The 19,214-nt window shown below is 39.7% G+C and overlaps 1 protein-coding gene across 1 annotated transcript in view; it reads left to right on the forward strand.

The window, feature by feature from the left end:
* The window catches only part of LOC135238319 (potassium voltage-gated channel subfamily KQT member 2-like), a 52,095-nt gene extending 38,615 nt beyond the window's left edge, over positions 1-13,480 (forward strand). The window contains exons 13-18 of the mRNA XM_064306103.1: positions 1,648-1,790; positions 2,364-2,600; positions 3,461-3,645; positions 4,676-4,771; positions 8,003-8,126; positions 8,770-13,480. Of these exons, the coding sequence (XP_064162173.1) occupies positions 1,648-1,790; positions 2,364-2,600; positions 3,461-3,645; positions 4,676-4,771; positions 8,003-8,126; positions 8,770-9,570 (1,586 nt within the window). The 3' untranslated portion in view covers positions 9,571-13,480. The remainder of the gene's footprint in view (positions 1-1,647; positions 1,791-2,363; positions 2,601-3,460; positions 3,646-4,675; positions 4,772-8,002; positions 8,127-8,769) is intronic.
* The last annotated feature ends 5,734 nt before the right edge of the window (positions 13,481-19,214 follow it).

Consider the following 19,214-nt stretch of genomic DNA (forward strand, 5'->3'; position numbering starts at 1 on the left):
TCCTCCTATGACAGTGATGTTGTTAAAACACCTATTTAGCAAGGGCATCTATGATTTTTATCTTATGAAATTAGATCTTCCAAATATTTAAAATATGACCAAGACGCACTATGAATCTAATTTTAATCACACTGCAGTGCGATTTATCTGTAATGATGATTATATATTTTAAGCATTTCTGTCCTTTTTTTCTCATTGTGCTTGGATTGAACCGGTCCAAGGCACATCAGAGCAAAAGAGGAAATTATTAGAAACTTTGAAACATATACATTTTATGTTGGCTTCCTTTTTCTACAAGCACTTAAATAATATATCTCTTTGTTGCACAACTAACTGTCACAGTGTCACCGGTAGTGTGTTGTTTGTTTATGTATAGGAACATGTTTGATGGTCTGTAACGATGCACAGCAGTATCATTATTCATTTACATATTCATGTATTAATAGGCCGGTATGTACTTTGAAATCATGCTAAACCGTATTAATTACTCCAGAAAGCATAGTAAGGTTGAAATCCCAAAAACATTGTCTCAAGCCAAGTGTTTTTTTTTTTGTTATTTGTGTTCATAGCATTACGGTGTAATGGTAGAATTCTTTGTAAACGAGATTGAATATGTGTATTTAGTTTTAACTACATACCTGTTGGCTGTAGTTTTGCCATTTAGGCCCTTTGGAAATACTGTGCATTGGTAAGTCATTGGTAAGTCCCAAACAAAATGATCCTAGCTTTGTTTCTGCCAATAGCTGCGTTTCTGAAATGTATATACATACTGTATGCCTTCCAATAGTAAATGTAAGCCCTGCATTCAATCAATTTTTTCCTTGAATTTGCCACACAATTAAATGTGTGTAACACTTTTTTTAAGAAAGGTCCTTCGTAACAGTTTCATGACTCCTTCATATGCATTGCATAGCACCTTCTTTTACGATTTATGAAGGACCATTCATTGGAAGTGTCACTGTTAAAAAATCAATAAAATTATCCAGTAAAACTGTTTTTCAAAGGAAGAAAGAAGTAACTCAAGCACTTGTTTCAAGTCAAAGTTAAGGAAATACTTGATTGAATCCATGCCTAAGACCAGCTCAAATTTAGGCACATGCTCATATTTACAAAGTCAGTATACATGACTTTTGCGTCTCCTTGATATCATGTCATCAGTCCATTGTTCTGATTGAGAACAGTAAACATGTCTCCCCACTTCCATAAGTTAGAAATTCTTCCATGACTGTATGCTCTTTCAAGATACACTCATAGTACTAGACCGAATGGGAGTGGGGGTTAATGGTAGGCACGGTGACGGCTGGTCACCGATACCCTTCTGCCTTCATTCAGTGAATCTGTATTTGTTTCTAAGTGACGCTGTTTAACTTTTCAGTACCAGTTTTCCATTACTTAACTATTTGTATTCCATGTCTCTCCTCTCCACCTCTTTGCAGCAGTTGAAGGGTTAATCAGTAAGAGAACACCACACAACTGCTAGGGGTTGAGCACCAAATCAAGCAAGCAAGCAAGCAAGCAAACAAACCAAGCTGTAGCAGAATCAATAAGAAAGTACTAGCCATGCATGCTAGATTTTTTAGCAACATCCCATTAGCACACAGCAGGGCTTATCATCCCATGTTACTGAATGACAGCTTGAGCGTGCAGAACGAGAGCCGTACACGCCAGTGGGCTGCTGCTCCTGCACTTTAACCTGCATGAAGGACGCTGACCAGTCTCTCAAGGGTCAAGGGTCAAGTCTGTTCACCTGCCAGCCACAGCGGGCCTCCTCGACCCAGAACTACAGACCAGTGAAATCGCTCACACCTCCTTTGGGTAGACAAGCGCTGCCGTTTCAAGGCTCTGTAGTACTACTTATTTCGTTTTTTTATGGATTAAATTTTTGCATTTGAAGCACGGTTTGTTTTCTTTTTACCCCATGCCAGACTGACTGCTGGGAGACTAACTTTGGCTTCGGTTGATGGCGTGGCCCAAAATGAGAGACTTTCTTGACAATGCCCCTTCTGTTCTCCCAGATAGAATCATTTAGGATGAGTAAACTGTGCTGTAGAAGCTTGGCTCATACTGCCTGTTCTCTTGTATGAGGACAGTCAATCAAACCGCTTCGCTTGGGAGCGCAAGGCAGTGTCAGGGCATGACTCCATATTTTTGGGCCACAGTCAGTCAGGAACCCCATGAATTAATTAATTCATTAATTAACCTATTGCCTCTCTGGTTCCATCCCTGCCTTCCACCCACCTCCGCCTCCACCCCCCTCCCCACCCCCCACCCCCCCCCATCCCGCATCAGGACATCTAGACATGACCCGGCCACTGAACATGAGCAGGCGCTCTGATTAATCTGGCCCCCGATCGATCCGTCAGCACACACAGCTCCTGGGCGGGAGACTAGTGGCCGCCTTGCTGTCAGCTTGGTTCCTGAAACACAGGCGGATGGGGAAGAGCCCTGCCAGCCCACCCTCGTCGTCCGCCTGCTCTACGCTGAGTCGCTTTGTCCGTTGTGTTCTGAGCCACTGCGGAAGACATGTCAGACATAAGAGCTGCCACTGTGAGTTTGTCCCGCAGGACTTAACCCCGGACCTAAGTTCATCAGGCCGTGTGGTAAGAGAGTCCTGAATGCCTGAATACTACTCTTTATACAGGCATTGCAGCGCTCTTATCCAGGCGATACAAGTGTTATTCAAGGTGCAAGTCCCAAAGCCTAGAGTGAAGTAAAGATCATAGTGCGAAGTGACACAGATAGACTCCAACCTGTGAGTAACTGTCAGCAACAAACCAACAACCTCAAAGTTACAAACTAGCACTGAAATCACATTTGCCTAATCAGAATCAGACAAAAACAATCCTGCCAAATAAAAACGTTTTTACATGATTTGCTTACGTTGCCTTTTGCTCAGTGCTCTTGGGTTTAGATCTGTACAAATGTTTTACCATGATTATTATACTGACTGTTATTAATAACGATCGTGCAAGTTTGATTCAAGCTTCAGTACTTCCATGGCAATAATTAAGGGAGGTCGTACAGGTGTTCATTCCGTCTCAACAATAAATTTCACCCACAAATCCACTTAAACCATCAGTTCAACCAATTATGCCCTTGAACAAGAACTGAAGAAATATGACGAATATTTTTTTTCCCTGTTCATTGAACAATCCAGCTGGACTAGAACTGGGGAATTTATTACTGTAATTAGTTCTTCCTTTGTAATTGAGAACACCTCAGAGATTATCCAAATGGTGGCTGTTTTAATTTGGAGCAATGGTGCAAAATATTAGGGGCACTGAGACATGGGGTCAATGAACACTCTTCCTCAACATGGACTCAGGACTAAGTACAAGTGATGGTTTATATAGTTTATACTGATAGTGATGGTTCATTCTAATAGTGGTAGTTTATTCTGATTGTTTATAGCTGATGAAAACAGTCCGAACACACCACCTTTAAACTGAACTTTGATTGAAATCTTAATGCTGGACTAACTCAATGCCTGTTTCAAATGCTTCTCTCCACCAGCATCATGAGGTTCATGGTCTCAAAGAGAAAGTTCAAGGAGAGCCTGAGGCCGTACGATGTGATGGACGTCATAGAGCAGTATTCAGCGGGACACCTGGACATGTTGGCGCGGATTAAAAACCTGCAGTCCAGGCAAGATGCTAACCCACGTCCTTATGTCTGAGTCAAAACTCTTGTGTTCTTGCCCTGTCCCTCTTCCCTCTCCCCAAAACCAACTGTAGCCACACTGCTGGGCTCTGGTGCTGCACTGGTACAGCTGGGCTGTGGTACAGCGCTCAGTTAAGCACAAGGTTGCTTCACATTGCATCTTCCACTTGTCTGTTGTCCTCTGTCTTTGTCATGATGGCAGCTCTACAGTGATATGCAACGCTGTCTTCTGGGCTTTTCCACCAAGTTCACCAGTAGTAGTAGGAATTTGTAGTAGTCAGATGTATAGAAGAACATGTATATCCCTTCACATCATACAAGCAGAATATTTACCACTGGTATTGTTTCATTGCTATTGCATTGGTTTAACGTCGCCAAAGCCAAGTTCAGATCCTTACCCTACATCTCAACCCACTCTAATCTCAGCCACATTGTTCTATCACCTTACCTCCAAGCCATTTTACCCACGAGGGGGGTGAGGAAGGCCCAGGCAAGTTAGCCGTCCATTCATATCCCCCCGACCTCACGCCTCACCTGGCGGCCAGCGATGCACATGACAACCCATGTTTCAAAAGTTGTGCCAACCCATCAAGACGCCTCCTTAATAGTCCAAGGGGAGGGACTCACAGAAACAGAGTTATCATTCTCCTCTTGAACATTCAGCTCAGTTTCTCTCATCTCAGGGCCAACTTCTCCACCAAATAAGTACGATATATGTTGTGAGTTGACAAAGTGGGTGTACATATATAAATATATTCCAACTTTCAAAAACGTGTACTGAAAAGGCCTTCTTTTAATTGAATTTAATCGATAATGTGACCACAGCGGCTAAAGCGTGGGATCAATTGAGGAAAAAAGTACAATTTGCTGCTTGCATGAAATATGTATGGAATATATTTTCACTTATTTGTCCTTGTCTGTCTTCTACACCTTTTTTTTTTGATGTTGTGTCTTCGACTTTCACATGTTGCTTCATTCTACATTGTGCTGGTGTCTTCTCTATCTACTTTGCCAGGATAGATATCATTGTGGGTCCCCCTCCCCTCTCCACTCCCCGCCATAAGAAGTATGGTACCAAGGGACCCAAAGAGTCACCCCAATACTCTCCTAGGTTAGGATTCATCAGACTGCATCCTTCTTAATCTAGCTTTTTCAGTTGGTTAACAGCAAAGAAACCTTTTTTGATTCCGGCTAGCTGGCAGCACATTTGGGCAAGCATTTTCTCATACCTGAAAACCAATGATTTAGGCAGAAAGTGTATCCTATTGATCTAAAAATAATGCATTATTGATTCTCCCATGCAGTGATATACACTGAATACATTATCATCTCCAGTTCACAACACCAAAACCCAGATTACTCACAGCCAGAATATGGTGGTGTTACATTATATGTAGCAGCACAAATTTACTTTGTTTAGTTTGACAACGGAGTAGTTAAAACATTGGTTTCCATACTAGGTGTGTTCTTTCTACCCTCCTTTTTATGTATTGGTCTTTTATCACCCAACTTTCAAATGTATAGTGTAGCTATTTTATAGGTAAAATAGCTGCAAATGGTAAAGCCAACAGTAGCTACGTTTCCATTGGCATAAATTTACGTAAATTCAGAATGTCAATTCACAATTTTTTTGTGTCTTTGTAATAGGAATTGTGCGAATATAAATTTGCTACTTTTTTAAAAATGCATTGGTGCTACATGGTTTTACTGAGTTTACAGAGTTTTTTTGCTACAGTTAAAAAAATGCAAAGAAAAATAACTGGTCTAAATTTTGAAAAGAGATACGATTTGCATGCTACTCATCCCACACTTTGGCGGTCTGCATTAGATATCCACCACAAAAACTTTTATTATGTGGACCTCGGTCAAGTGATGCGATTCCACTTTTCTGAGTGTGTTTTCAGAGATAATTCAATAGGTAATTTAGTATACTAACTTCTAGTAAACTGGTAATTTTCAGAACTCCGGGGAAAAACGGCTTTGTATCTGTATTGAAACGTAGCTACTGGTCCATTTAGCAAGCAACCGCAGTGGTCTGTATTACAGCACACTAGCCGTTAGGTGCTCACAGGTAAGTAGCCAGCCATGTAGCCGAACAAAAAAGGTGCTGTGCTGAAAATGCATCTAAACAGGGAGCCACAATGCCAAAGTGATAAAACACTGCCCATGAGCGAAAAAAAGGGCTCTATTAGCAAACTATAACCATTTATTAATGTTTTATTTATGCGTTATGTGCATGTTGGCATGAAGTATAATGAAGCATGCCAGATAATGCCCTTTGGCCTTGGCAAGATGTCATCATTTATTCAATTCTGTTAGTTATTTTTAATGTAATTTTTAAGCTGAATAGTTTCAGAGCTGGGCAAGCATAGTGTTTGAAAGAACTAGCCAGAAGCTACATGCAGGCAATCCAGTTTGTATACAGGCCTAAATGTCCCTTGGCCTTTTTAGGCTCTGATTTTTGAGTGCTCTTTGACATGCAGGGCAGTATTAATAAATAAAAACTCTGGCATGGCATTATCTGATGTAAATCCAATATATAGGAATTGCTCAAAGTTGCTTTTTTCCCTTTAATGAGAATTGCTTAGATACATTGTTTATGTCTTGCCCAGCTTAAACTAAGCACCTGAAGGATCTCGGCTGCTGCTGTACCACTGGGAGCAGTGGAGACAGGCTTAGAGTAGCAGCCTAGAGGTGACTGGCAAGCTTTTGGGCTCCCACCTCCCCTCTCTGTGGGAAATGCATTCCATCCCATACCATCCAGTGCACGTACCCATTCCATCCCCTCCCCAAACCCCCCATGCTCACTGCTTGGCAGGCGAGAACAGTACCTGAGTGTGTGGCCCTTACCGTTCTGTACTTGCTCCTCCCGACCTCCTTGCTGTATCTTTTCTAATTCTCAACACTTGCAGTGTAAGGAATTGTCTGCGTCGTTCGGTTTGTGTTGTCTAAGGCTGATCTGATGATGTTCTTGTTTATTCTTGTGTTTGCTGTATCATTTCCCTGCGTGTCAGCCCTGATATTCCTGATTATGGTGATGAAATGTTGTGCACATTTTTTTTAGGCTCAGATGTTTGGCTCATAACCTTATGGTACTCTCAGCCTGACCAAGTTTGCGCTCTGATAATTTGGCCTTAAATTCAGGGCTGTGCTTTGTTAATAAGCTAATGAGCCATTACTTCTTTTGGCTAATCGTGATCTTGCGTAGGTGGGACTCAAATCGAAGACAGCACTTCAAGCTCCCATCCAAAAAAGTTGGTTCCCTGACCAAGTCAGTTTCAGGGAAACAATTTCACACAACTGTAACCTCCCTTTCCAGGTTCTCTAGAGAGTGTCTGAGGTTCTTGTCTGTAGGTGTTACTTTAGAAAATAATTGCCAAAATTTTATAAACTTTTGAATTTTTATATTGTATTTTGAAAAATATTTTGTAATATCAAAGATTCTGCTTTGAAAATGAACAATGTCTGTCTGTTGTATTTTGATCCTTAGAGTTCATTTGGTTTCAACTAGTTTCATGTCATAATTTTTTTACATTTTTTGAAATAATATAGCAATTAATATTGCAATAATATAGTTTTCTAATGCAAGTGAAAGAACAAGAATAGGGTAGTACGAACAAAGTAGTAGCTTAGAGCTTTAAGAAAATATTGTAATTTTATTAAAGTTTTGAGTTGTTAAATATAAGTAGTGTTTTCCATGTTTTAGATGAGCGACCATGGCTGGATGGTTTCAATGTTAAAGTCATGCAGAAGTGAATTATTTATTGGACAGTAATACCTACATCGTGTTAAATAGCTTATAATGAAAATTAGTAATTTATTTAAAAATAAAGTTTGGTCATTTTTTTAGGTGGACATTCTGAAAATGTATATTGAAAACAACCCTACTGATTGATCTTAATGGATGAAACCTAAACAAACAATATATATGAATAAAACAATATTCCGTTCAAAATTTGACATTGATGTCTTTGGATATTCACAGTATTTTTGAATGTATTCTCCATACCGTAATTTAGCATTATGCTTTACAGTATATGCTGTGTATTTACCTGTTTACATTTGCACTTGTCCCATTGTGCTTACCGTAGACAGCGGCACACCTGTTACGTATGTATAAGGCGACATCAGAATGTAATACGGGGCTGCAAGTAAAGACATGTCATTTACCTGCACTCTGTCTACCGTCTCATCTTTATATTGTTATATAGAGGGTTACAAAGTTTTTTTTCCCATGTATTTCTGTACATATCTGGTCATATTTACATACAATTACTCCTTTACCCCTAACTTTCAAATAAATCTCAGGTTCATTGTAGGTGTCACTTGTTTTAATTATTAGAGTTGACCAGATTGTTGGTAGAGGCACTCCAATGACAGATAAGGACCGCCCCAAAAGCACCACAGAAGGAGAGCTACAGGAGGACCCCAGCATGATGGGACGTCTGGGGAAAGTGGAGAAACAGGTACGTCCAGTTTCTGCCATGTTCCAGCTTCTTCCATCCTGGGGCTGTGTGTGACTACTCTAATTCTTTAAACCAACCAGGCGGTAACCTCCAGTGTCCCTTTCATCGTCCTTCGCTTCCTAACTGCAGTTGGTAGCGGGAGTTTTCCCAGTGCAATATTACAGGGAATTAATTTTCATAAAGTGCCCATCTTCAGAATATGCAGTGCCTCTTGTATTATTCTTGGTCATGTTCCATACAGTACATTTATATGCGTCATAATAAAAAGACACAGATTGTCTTCTGGTTAGTCGACAGAAGCTGTTTAGGCGTTATCAAGGGTAGGTGTCTCTCTCCTGTCAGTATAAAAGAGGTTTCTGGTCTATGATCTGTCTGTCTATGATTTATGATCCAAGTTTTATTGCACAGTTTGATCGATTGCAAAAGTCTGAGCCTGAATGTTCAGTATTCGAACAGAGGACCGCTGAACACCTCCAGCACGTGACCACATGCATTCTTTTCGCCTTTTAATGAATCCAATTATTCAGTTAGCGGTTCAGATGAGATAGAAGCCCCAAACATTTCTGGTGCTCGGGGAACCCGAGGGTTGCATGCCTTTGACCTAGAGAATGTGCAGTCACACGCGCTGCCGTTTCTTTGGCAGGTGATGTCTATGGAGAGGAAGCTCGACTTCCTGGTGAACATCTACGTGCAGCGCATGGGCATCCCGCAGTCGGAGACCGACGCCTACTTCAGCTCCAAGGAGCCTGACCCGGCGCCCCCCTATCACAGCCCCGTGGACAGCCGGGAGCACATGGAGAAGAGCGGCTCCATCACCAAGATCATCCGCTCCAACAGCGCGGCCGGCCAGAAGAACTTCGACCCCCCGCCCGCGTCCTGCTCCGCCGCCGGCCCCCCGCAGGGCCAGTGCCCCCCCTCCACCTCCTGGCAGCAGCACTCGGTCGGTGAATTCCACCAGCGCAGCCAGCGCACGTCGCCCGTGGGCGACCCCTCCCTGGTCCGCATCCCGCCCCCGCCCGCCAACGACCGCTCCTCCAACGGGAGCGGGCGGGGCGGCGGTCACCACCACCCCCGCGGCGAGGACGGGAAGCAGCAGCAGCAGCAGCAGGAGGTGAGCGCGGGGGCAGGGTCAGGGGCGGGGGCGGGGGCAGGGTCAGGGGCGGGGGCGGGGGCCGGAGCAGACAGCGACACCTCCATCTCCATCCCCTCCGTGGACCACGAGGAGCTGGAGCGTTCCTTCAGCGGGTTCAGCATCTCCCAGTCCAAGGAGAACCTGGACTTCCTCAACAACAGCTACTTCGGGGGCGTGGCCCGATGCGCCAAGGTCCGGCCGTACATCGCCGAGGGCGAGTCCGACACCGACTCGGACCTCTGCGCCCCCTCCCCCCACTCCGCCACCGGAGAGGGCGCCTACGGGGACCGCGGCTGGTCGGGCCCAAAGTAGGAGGGACACAAAACGGACCGCGCGGTCCAAAACGGGCCGAGGAAACCCTGCCAGGAAGTGGGAGGGTACCGAGCCTCATGTGGCTTCCTTTGAGTGACACCTGTGGTGACGCCCCTCTTCTTCTTCTGAAAGTAATAAAGGTCTGTCGGTTTTTTTTTTTGCTATGGAGAATGTTTAGGATTGACTTGAGAGCGTGTATGTTTTCCACTCACACGTACACACATTCATTTTTTTTTACCACTCAAGAATTGTGCCGTCATCACCAGGGACATGTGAATGTAATTCTTGACAATACTGTGCCGATACAGGTCTCACATTTTACACTGAATACTGGGTGTATGAAGTGACAGTGAGCTCTGTCAGAGATTGTGTCATCACTGTTTATTTGCTATATACTATTCAACTGTGCAATGTAACAAATATCCTAAAGACAGAGTAATACATATAGCATCCACAAGTGCACACTTACTTGATCATGGTTCATCAGTTGTACATCACAACTGTTCTCTTGGTTTTCAATCAGCAGTGTCACGCCATTTTTTCTTGACATGTCAAAGGTGACATGACATAACGAGTAAGCGTTTGGGTTGAATTTATTATTTTGGAGAGGTTTTTGTTTTTTTTTGTTTTTTTTTGTTCTTCAAAAAATAATTTACAATAATAAGATTGTAAATTTGCTGTCCCGTCAAGATACCTGACTTGCGTCAAGTGAATCGCATGGCTAGGATGTCCTAGCTGTGCGATGTGTGAACGTGGTGACAAAAAACTACTACAGCTGGGCAAAGAGGTGTCAATATGGGATGACGAAAAACATTTTAAGCAATGCAGGGCCCTTTAATGCCACTTTACATACTGTATAATAGGTGTAATCAAGTATGGGATGCTTTACTCTATATGATCTAAGAAAAATGGGTCACTCTTTACGGGCCTATTTATATTGTTAGAAAACATTTTGGGGACATGAGTAGACTACTCTTTCTTTTCCTGTAAATATCAGTATGTCAAAACTGAAAATATCAGTCATTGAAAATTTGAGCATACTATAAGTGCATTTTTTTATTTCAAATGGTTAAAATGTAGGTTTATTACATATTTATTATAGTATGTGCTCATTATCAGTTTTAACACTATTAGACAATACCCATGTTAAAAGAAGAGGTAGTGATGTATTTATTAGTGGTTTTTTCACAATATATAGGCCCTTAAAATAAGGACAAGAAATGTATATAAAATATTACATATGATTACATATGACTTTGAATTCAAACAATGTACATTTTTCTGACTGATGCACACATGTTGATTCAAAGGGTAAAGTGGAATGGAAATTATTTATTCATTAATTTATTTATTTTATTTATTGTTTAATATCCCTACTTGATCAAATTACTTTGCATGACACAACAAGCCATTTGTTTCAACGAATAAAACAAGGGCAATAGTTTAGTAAGAAAAACAACAAAAAAACGAAACAAAAACAATCTATTTTACCTCAAACTTTTTATAGATAGAATATATTTAGATAAGTGATGGAGGTGTACTCCAGCTTTGTTTCAGCTCTGAATAAATTTGACAAATTTATTTTATGCCCGTTAATTTCAGTTGTAGTCCTCCATATGAGCTCTATAACGTGAAATATTATATATAAGGTTACCGTTTGTATCCATCTGCAGAACAATATAAAAGTATGTGTACCGACAAAATGTGTACACAAGATTTGTTTATAAACATGTCCATGGATATAATTTTATATGAAAATCCAGGACTCCACAAGGAGGTAACAACTTAAATGCAAAAAATCACATATATTAAATATTAGTATAACATCTTCCTGTACACAGTGTGCATGCTTAACACATTTAAAATATGTATGTATATTTCCTCACTGAACTCTCATCTGCATTTACAAAGCATTTCCTTTACACTCACACTTGTTAAGCTGTTAGTACTTTCCCATACTGTATCTGGCTGGGGGGGTTGAAATCCAGTTGAGTTACAGTGTGGGATTTTTAAAAAATGTGAATTCAGAAAATAGGGGTAAAAAAACAAGGCATTCAATGGAGAGAAGGAATGTCACAGCCCAATGATTTTTCAGAAATGCACTGACCCCCCGAATATGCATATCAAGTGATTTTTTCCTGCTTTCTCATCTAAAATGAAAAAGTTTGCACCTAAAATTCATGAATCTACAAAGCCCTTAATTACAGTAATCTTTGGTTCAGTTGAAGAAGAAAAAAAAATGCCTGCAAACCGTCTTGTCGTTGCATTTAATGTATTTATTTTATTTTATTTATCGCAGTGCTTTTTCACTGGTTTTGTCACAGTGCTACATAAAATTCACCTGGTAAAAAGGCTGAATCTATAACTATGGAAGTTTCACCAATGTGGATTTCCAAGCACATCCATCCGCATGTTCTATACCCAGCACAGTTCACCGAGACCCACACAAGTACACATAACGTAGATCAGATGATACACCGAGTCCTCACTGGAAGGCCTTACATGGCACCTAATTAATGACAACACCAGAGATTTTTTGTCTGTTTTCTATGAAATAAGTGCTATAAATTTGAGAACACACCAACGAAATTCACAGGTATTATGGTGCACATCTTTCAACCTCTAGCATGTGACCACAAGTACTCATTTGGCTCTCCACTGCCATCACAAGGTAGTCTGTAATCTGCTTCTTTGTTTGCTTCTGTTTTAATGTGCTGTTACTCTCACTGTAAGCCCCTGTGAATTTTCACTGTGTCCTCAAAAATTCAGCCTGGCGTTAGCTATAGTGAACTTTGTAATGATAAAACTGACAATCTGACAGATAATAATGCACATTCCTCTGTGAAGTCATCGTTTTGCTTATTGTAGGTGCAACTTGCTTTAAAAATGAACTCTAATAATAAGACGAGCTGTGAAAAATGCTGAAAATCCTGGACCTCTACTTACCTGTAAAGGGGGAAGTATTTGTTTCATTGTTTTTGTATCACCACACTACTTAAAAAAAAAAAATTTCTTCCACTCTTGGAAGTAAGGCAACTATCAATGTGTATTAGCAGAAACCCCCCAAAAATTCAAACATTAACTTAGTTCAGATATTACTCATTACAAGCAGATATCAATGACCTTTTTTTTCTTTTCTTTTTTCTTTTTCTTCACAGCTGCCTTGCTTGCAAATTTCTTTGCTTTCATGTATTTTTTTCCAAAGAAATATATCTTGCAGATGCCTTGGATGAAAGTCTTTTAAAAAGTATTGTATTTGTTTATGTTGTACACAGCTGTCATGCCAGACACAAACCATGCTTGTGAATGTAGATCTCAATGGCTTATACCATCGCACTTAAGCTACCATGTTTCAAAATGAGAATGTTTCTCCTGTGACAGCTTGCACTGCGCAATGCCAGTTCAGCTCTTGGATGTGGTGCAGCGTGTTTGAATGACAGGGCGGGAGAGATCAAAGAGTGGGGTGAAGCCAGGTGACGGGTCACCTAAGGTTCAGCATGTCACCATTCCTGCAAGCCTTACCTTTATGACACACAGCGTGGCACTCAGTGTTGCACTTACATTACACAATGTATTATTTATTTCACTTTTTATGGTAGGCAATAAATAGGCAATTTTTTAAAAAATAATAAAATGTAATAAAATATTATTTCACATCATGCCGGGTAATGTACAAGAGGCTTTCCCATCAAGTTGTTGTTCAATGTTCGAATTTGGTTACTGGTTACTTTTTTTATTCTGATCATTATTTTAATAGATACATGTTCATTTTAAATAAATGCTTGCCAGCATGTTTTCAACCGCTGAATGCCATGAATATAGCTTTTAATCATTATGTAGCATCCCTGTGAAGTAGGACACTAAAATCCATGGACACATGGGAAATGTATAATAAACTTTGTACATCGTACTGTTTGGAAAATCTTTTGTATTTATTCCTTAAAGCGATTTTAAAAGACAACTTCACAAAAGACACACACAACATTTCGGACAAGGCAAGTAAGATATGGGTAGATTCTCTGGTCTTCTAGTAGCATAATAGTATCAAAGGGTCAGGCAGTCGTGTGAGTGACCATGTTCAATACCATATTTGCACACTCACACGACTGCCTGACCCTTTGATACTATTATGCTACTAGAAGACCAGGGAATCTACCCATATCTTACTTGCCTTGTCAGAAATGTTGTGTGTGTCTTTTCCGTGCAGCAATGTGGAAATACGATAAGTGCTGATACTGCAAATAAGGTTAGCCAGTAGTGTCTAACTGAAATGTACATTTACTGAAACCTCAAAATAGAGCCACTAGATGTCACTCTTCATGTAACTAACATTTTATGTGATCTTCAGCCTCCAAGGACTTGAAGTTTGCACAAATGCACATTTATATAGTTGTTGTGAACACTTAAAAATACTAGTGTACTGTAATATCCCAGGAATGTATCCAGGCAAAGTTGAGACTTCTATTTAAACCTATGTAACATGGTTTGAGACATTTTGGGTGGTTTGAACCATACATGTTGTATCTATTCCATGTCTTTGTATGTATACATAGGTTTATATATTACTTATATGGAAAGGAGTATAATCAACTATAAGTCATAATATTATTACTCATAATATTATTATAATAATATAAACTATAGACCTAAATGTTGTTTTGTATGTTGGGAGTTTGTTTAACAGACAAGATTTTTTTCTTGTTTGTAGGGCATTTAGTTAAAGGGGAATTACACTTTAAAACACATATGGGCTTATTTTATTTCTAATTTTCTTCTAATGAATGTGTCGACCTTAATTTTTCGATTACTTATTTTGTTTTGTTAATAATTTACGATGTTTTGTTGCTTACCTTTACAAATTCAGGAAGTAGACCTGGGCAGCATATCATTGCCCGACTTGCTGTGCTTTTCTTCAAAGAAAAAACCGGAAACCGTAGTACCATGTGGACTTGCGCCTTAAAACAAAATAACTAATCGAAAAATGAAGGTTGACATTCATTAGAAGGACAATATAAACAAAATAAGCCCATATGTGTTTGAAAGCGCAATTCCCCTTTAACAAATTAATAGTAGCAACAATAATATATGCTGTGTATGCCATCTCATGCAATATGTAATGAATTTAGTTACCAATACAGCAAATAGCAATGTTGTTAGAGACAAATTGAGGACTCAGCAGAAGGTAAGCAGTCAGCATTAGGGCGGAACCATAGCTGGGGCTATAATTACCCCCCAGAACATCCAATCTGGGACACGAGGTCATCGGCAGGATGCACTTACCTGAGCCCCTGGGCAGGTGCATTCCAGGGCAGCCAGCCTGATTTGTCTCTCCCCTTAGGAGTGTCCTTGCTGCGTTGCTGCTCAGCTACTCTGGGGCGGATTGGATATTGTAACATTAGAGGTGGTATTTGCTGACAATCGTCCGGTTATAGATTGAAGCGCTGACCTGCTCCACCTCCAGAGGTCATGCGAGCTATGGATGTTGGTATGGGTTTAACAGCCGTCTGATTAACCCCAAATCTGGCCAATGCTCGCCAATTTAGTGGGTGTTGTATTTAAGGCTTCATAACTCCAGATGTGCCAGGCACAGAGACTTGGAAAGTGGCTTAAATGAAGCAAGAGACTTGTACTATTTACAATACTAAGACTACAATAGACTAATAAATTAGTTTATATTCATAATTTAGGCAGAAATTAAGTGCCACAGATGCAATTATCTTGGTGAAATCATTACCTCCTTGACCGCACGTGTGCAAAATGTGTAGGTGATATGTGTAATTACTAAAAATCTATGAAGCAAAAAAGTGTACCCTGGTGTCCTTTAGTTTCTCCAAATCTGTCTAAAATGTGCATTGCTGTAAATCATAACATAATCATACAGTATATTTTGCTACAAATTAACTGTTTACTGTGTGCACACATCAGCACACAGTAAATCTGAATTAGTATTTTCCATGCCCAATGTGAAAAGTACAGCCCATGGAGATACTAATACCCCACATTTTGTACAATAAGATTACAATAAAATAAAATTCCTTTATCAGATAAATGTTGGCAATTTGTTAGCTTCACGGAAAATCAGCAGGTGTTAAACCAATGGTAAGATTGTATATTTATTCCATATTTCATTGCAGATATTGATAGCAGAATGACATAGTATAATTACAGAAAAAAATCCTCTTATTTCACAATTCAGTGTGCAATGTTTTTCACCACTGTATTGGCATACCTTGGCTATTGTTGGCTTTATCTTGTTGCCAGGATGGAATATAAAATGCTATTGTCCAATGTGTCACGCTAGTTGCAGATGAGACTGGGTGGGCAGGTTTGTGTAGTATCCTTTCGACCAGATTTGTTTGTTTGTTTATGTACTGTATGTTGCTCTGGAACGAGTATCTGCTAAATTCCCCAATGTAAATGTAGTGTAAATTTAAATCAAATAGTATAAAATGGCCTTTCTGTATAATTTATATTGTTGATCAGGCTACCTTAATATGATGTCAAATGGAATTGTTGAATATGACAACCGAAGGGTGCAACTAACATCAGAAAGTAAAGATATTCCACACTCAAAAAATGTTTGATTTTTACATTATTCATGCCTTTTGAAAATTTATATTTTCCAAAATCAGCAGTTCCCATCTTTAATTTCACCTATTCAAGCATACGGCACCAGTTTATCAGTCCTTGAGTAAATTAGCATTAAATATTTCCATTATCACAATTGTCTAACATAACATTTATTTTGCATAATGGATAATTTTGCATTTACATTTTTATTTTAAAAATGATGTCATTCTTTGTGACTCCAAGGTACCATGCCCCACAAGACTGATCGCCATAGTGTGGGGGATAGGACATAGACGTCTCATTAGGTAGATGGACCAAAATTAAGATGAATTCCCCAATGGGTGCCATGAAGCACAGGAGAAGGACACACTTGAGACCAAATCATCGAAACTCCAACGGTGGGCAATTTCTACATGAATTTGGACACAATCCATTCTGTAAATGAATAAATGGTTGCTTGATCAAGGGCATACTTTCAGGTACTCAAGCTACATAAAGGCATGTGTCAAGTTTTAAAATTCTTGCATCTATTTTCTTTTGGAAATGATCTGTTATAATTCCTCAGTCTTTCCATGACAATTGGTCTGTCCCATTTGTCCTATAATCATAGATTTGCTGGCTTCCTCAAATCTGAACACCCAACTAAATTAGATTATTATATAGTGATACATTATCTGTCAACAACAAATCATTTTTCAATCTATATAAATCACATCCAAAACAGAGGTACCAGTTTAAACCTATAAACATCTGCTGATTGGTTTGTAATGCCAGGCCGTGACTAATACGTTGTAAAAATGCATTGTGACATTCACTAGATCAAGACTGCAGACCACTTTTTAGCACTACACGTGTTCACACTCCGTCCTATCCCTGGAAACAGAACCCACGTGGTTGCCATGGCGTCTCCATGAGCCTACCTTCTCTAACATTCGCACCTTCTGGCCACACACTAAAAACAAGATGACCTTTGCAGCGAATGACGTGAAGGAGTTTGAGACAATTGAAAATCTATTCCGCTTCTGACAGTCATGAATGACCACACTCAATTTGCAAATTGGAGAATCCCTGACCTTGAGTAATCTTCAGCGTCTGTGCGCATGACATCCCATGGAGTTGGAACTGACTGAGATGTCAAGCCATTTATAATCATGTTGTGTCATTGTTTATAGAGCTTTTTCGCGAATTGATCACCCTTGGCCTTGTCTCTGGTGAAAGTTGCTATTGAATATAGTGTTAATAAATCATATTCTGTCAAATGTGCTGAATTTCATACCTTTTGTTAATCTTGTGATAATAAATCATGGCACATTGAACTCCATGTACTGTTCCAGCTGCCTGTATTTGTAAACCTATATTAAGAGTGTTAATGCAGTTAATTGTCCTTCTGAAAACATTGTTTTTGTAATGCATCATTTGTGGGCAAAACTGTAAACATATAATTTAAAAAAAAAAAAATTTTTGACCTATGGACTTCTATTTGACCAATAGTAGAGCATGTTTCTTTTTTCCAATAATTCCTTCTCATGTATTTTGTATGAAGTACAACTCTACACAGAAGTGATGACCTTGGAAAGAAGCACATAATCCTGTTGTATTTCATCAGCAGAACAAATGCAGTAGGTGATACATCTCCATTACAAAACAGAAGGATAGTCTGTCACATTGATTCAATCTCAGTTGGGTGCAAGAATTTTAAATCACACCTTCTAAACCCTGTAGTGTGTTTGGAAAAAAAAACTGTCCAATGCAGTACTTAAGGGCCTTTTCATTTCTCCTGAGGCAATATGTGTGAATGTCAGCGGGAAGGAATGTTATATTACAGAGTAAACCTCCCTAGCAAGTGTCTCTTTCATTTCAGTTTCAATACAGATAGCCTAGTTCAAATACAGACGCCACTGCGTGAAATGGCTTTGTTAAATTTTCATTGAATGTGTGTGAATTTATTTTTGTTTCTTTATGTAAGAATCAATGTCACATCCTCACCTGCACTGTAAATAAAAAGCCAGATGCTTTTCTCTGAACTATGAATGGAATTCAGTCAAAGTGATTTTTTCCGGTGTGCATTTCAAAGAAAAATAAAAGTTATTTTCCCTTAGCCCACACACATTTTATATGATTGCTGTAAGAAAAGGACATTTCTTTTCTCTTTAAACATCAAAACATTTTCACTTCTCATGCAAAAATGAATGAATGTGGCATGTACATGGCCAAGCGATCAGTATGTATTGCCAGTCATCCAGTCAATGGCTGCTTTCACACTGAAATCTCCTTGGCTGTTAGGGATGTTGGGAATGGTATATGTCAATCTAAAGCACCAGAGCAGCAGATTGTAACTTGTCAACCTTGACCCGCCCCCTCCCATCACACAATCATCTCTCATACATGTTTGATGACAGCCATGCTGTCCAACCAGCTCTCCTCCTGTGGTAGCTTCCAGTGATGTTCACATTCAAGCAATATCACAGCTGGTTGGAGACTTCAATTAAAAGATTCAATTCTGAGAGAATGTCTGACAGACTTGCAGAAGACCTGTCAACACCAGGAGGAACACATTTCACTAAAACTGCTTTTGTAAATGGCACACAGTAAGCACAATAGAGAGCAGAATGTCAGGCAGTACATTTTCTTGTGTGTTTTATTTTTAATCCATGTTGGCTTTTTTAAATGTTTTAATTTTTCATTTATTTTTTTTTTGTCTTCATTTAAACTTAATTTAAGTTTGCTCAACTTAAAACTCTAATTTTTTTTAAATGATGACCCGGGGAATCACAGCATACCATGCTGTAGTTTAAACCATTAGTTACCATTAGTTGTTTCTCCTTTAAGGAATCCCATTATGTGTTAATGGCTTGATCACACTCACCTGCAGTTAATCAGATGATTGAGAAAAGTGTGTGGAATTTGGGTGCAGTCCCCCAGAGTGGCTGAAAGGTCATTGCTGAGGTTTTATATTGGTGCTGTGGCCTTGTTCTGGCAGTCATTGTCTAAAGAAATACATTTTCATGACAACCTCAGCCTTTTTGGCAATTCTGGGCTTAAGTGTTGAATGCTAGTGGAGTTTAGAAATGGAA

Source organism: Anguilla rostrata, chromosome 13 (genome assembly GCF_018555375.3).
Source record: "Anguilla rostrata isolate EN2019 chromosome 13, ASM1855537v3, whole genome shotgun sequence".
NCBI classification, from domain to species: Eukaryota; Metazoa; Chordata; class Actinopteri; order Anguilliformes; family Anguillidae; genus Anguilla; species Anguilla rostrata.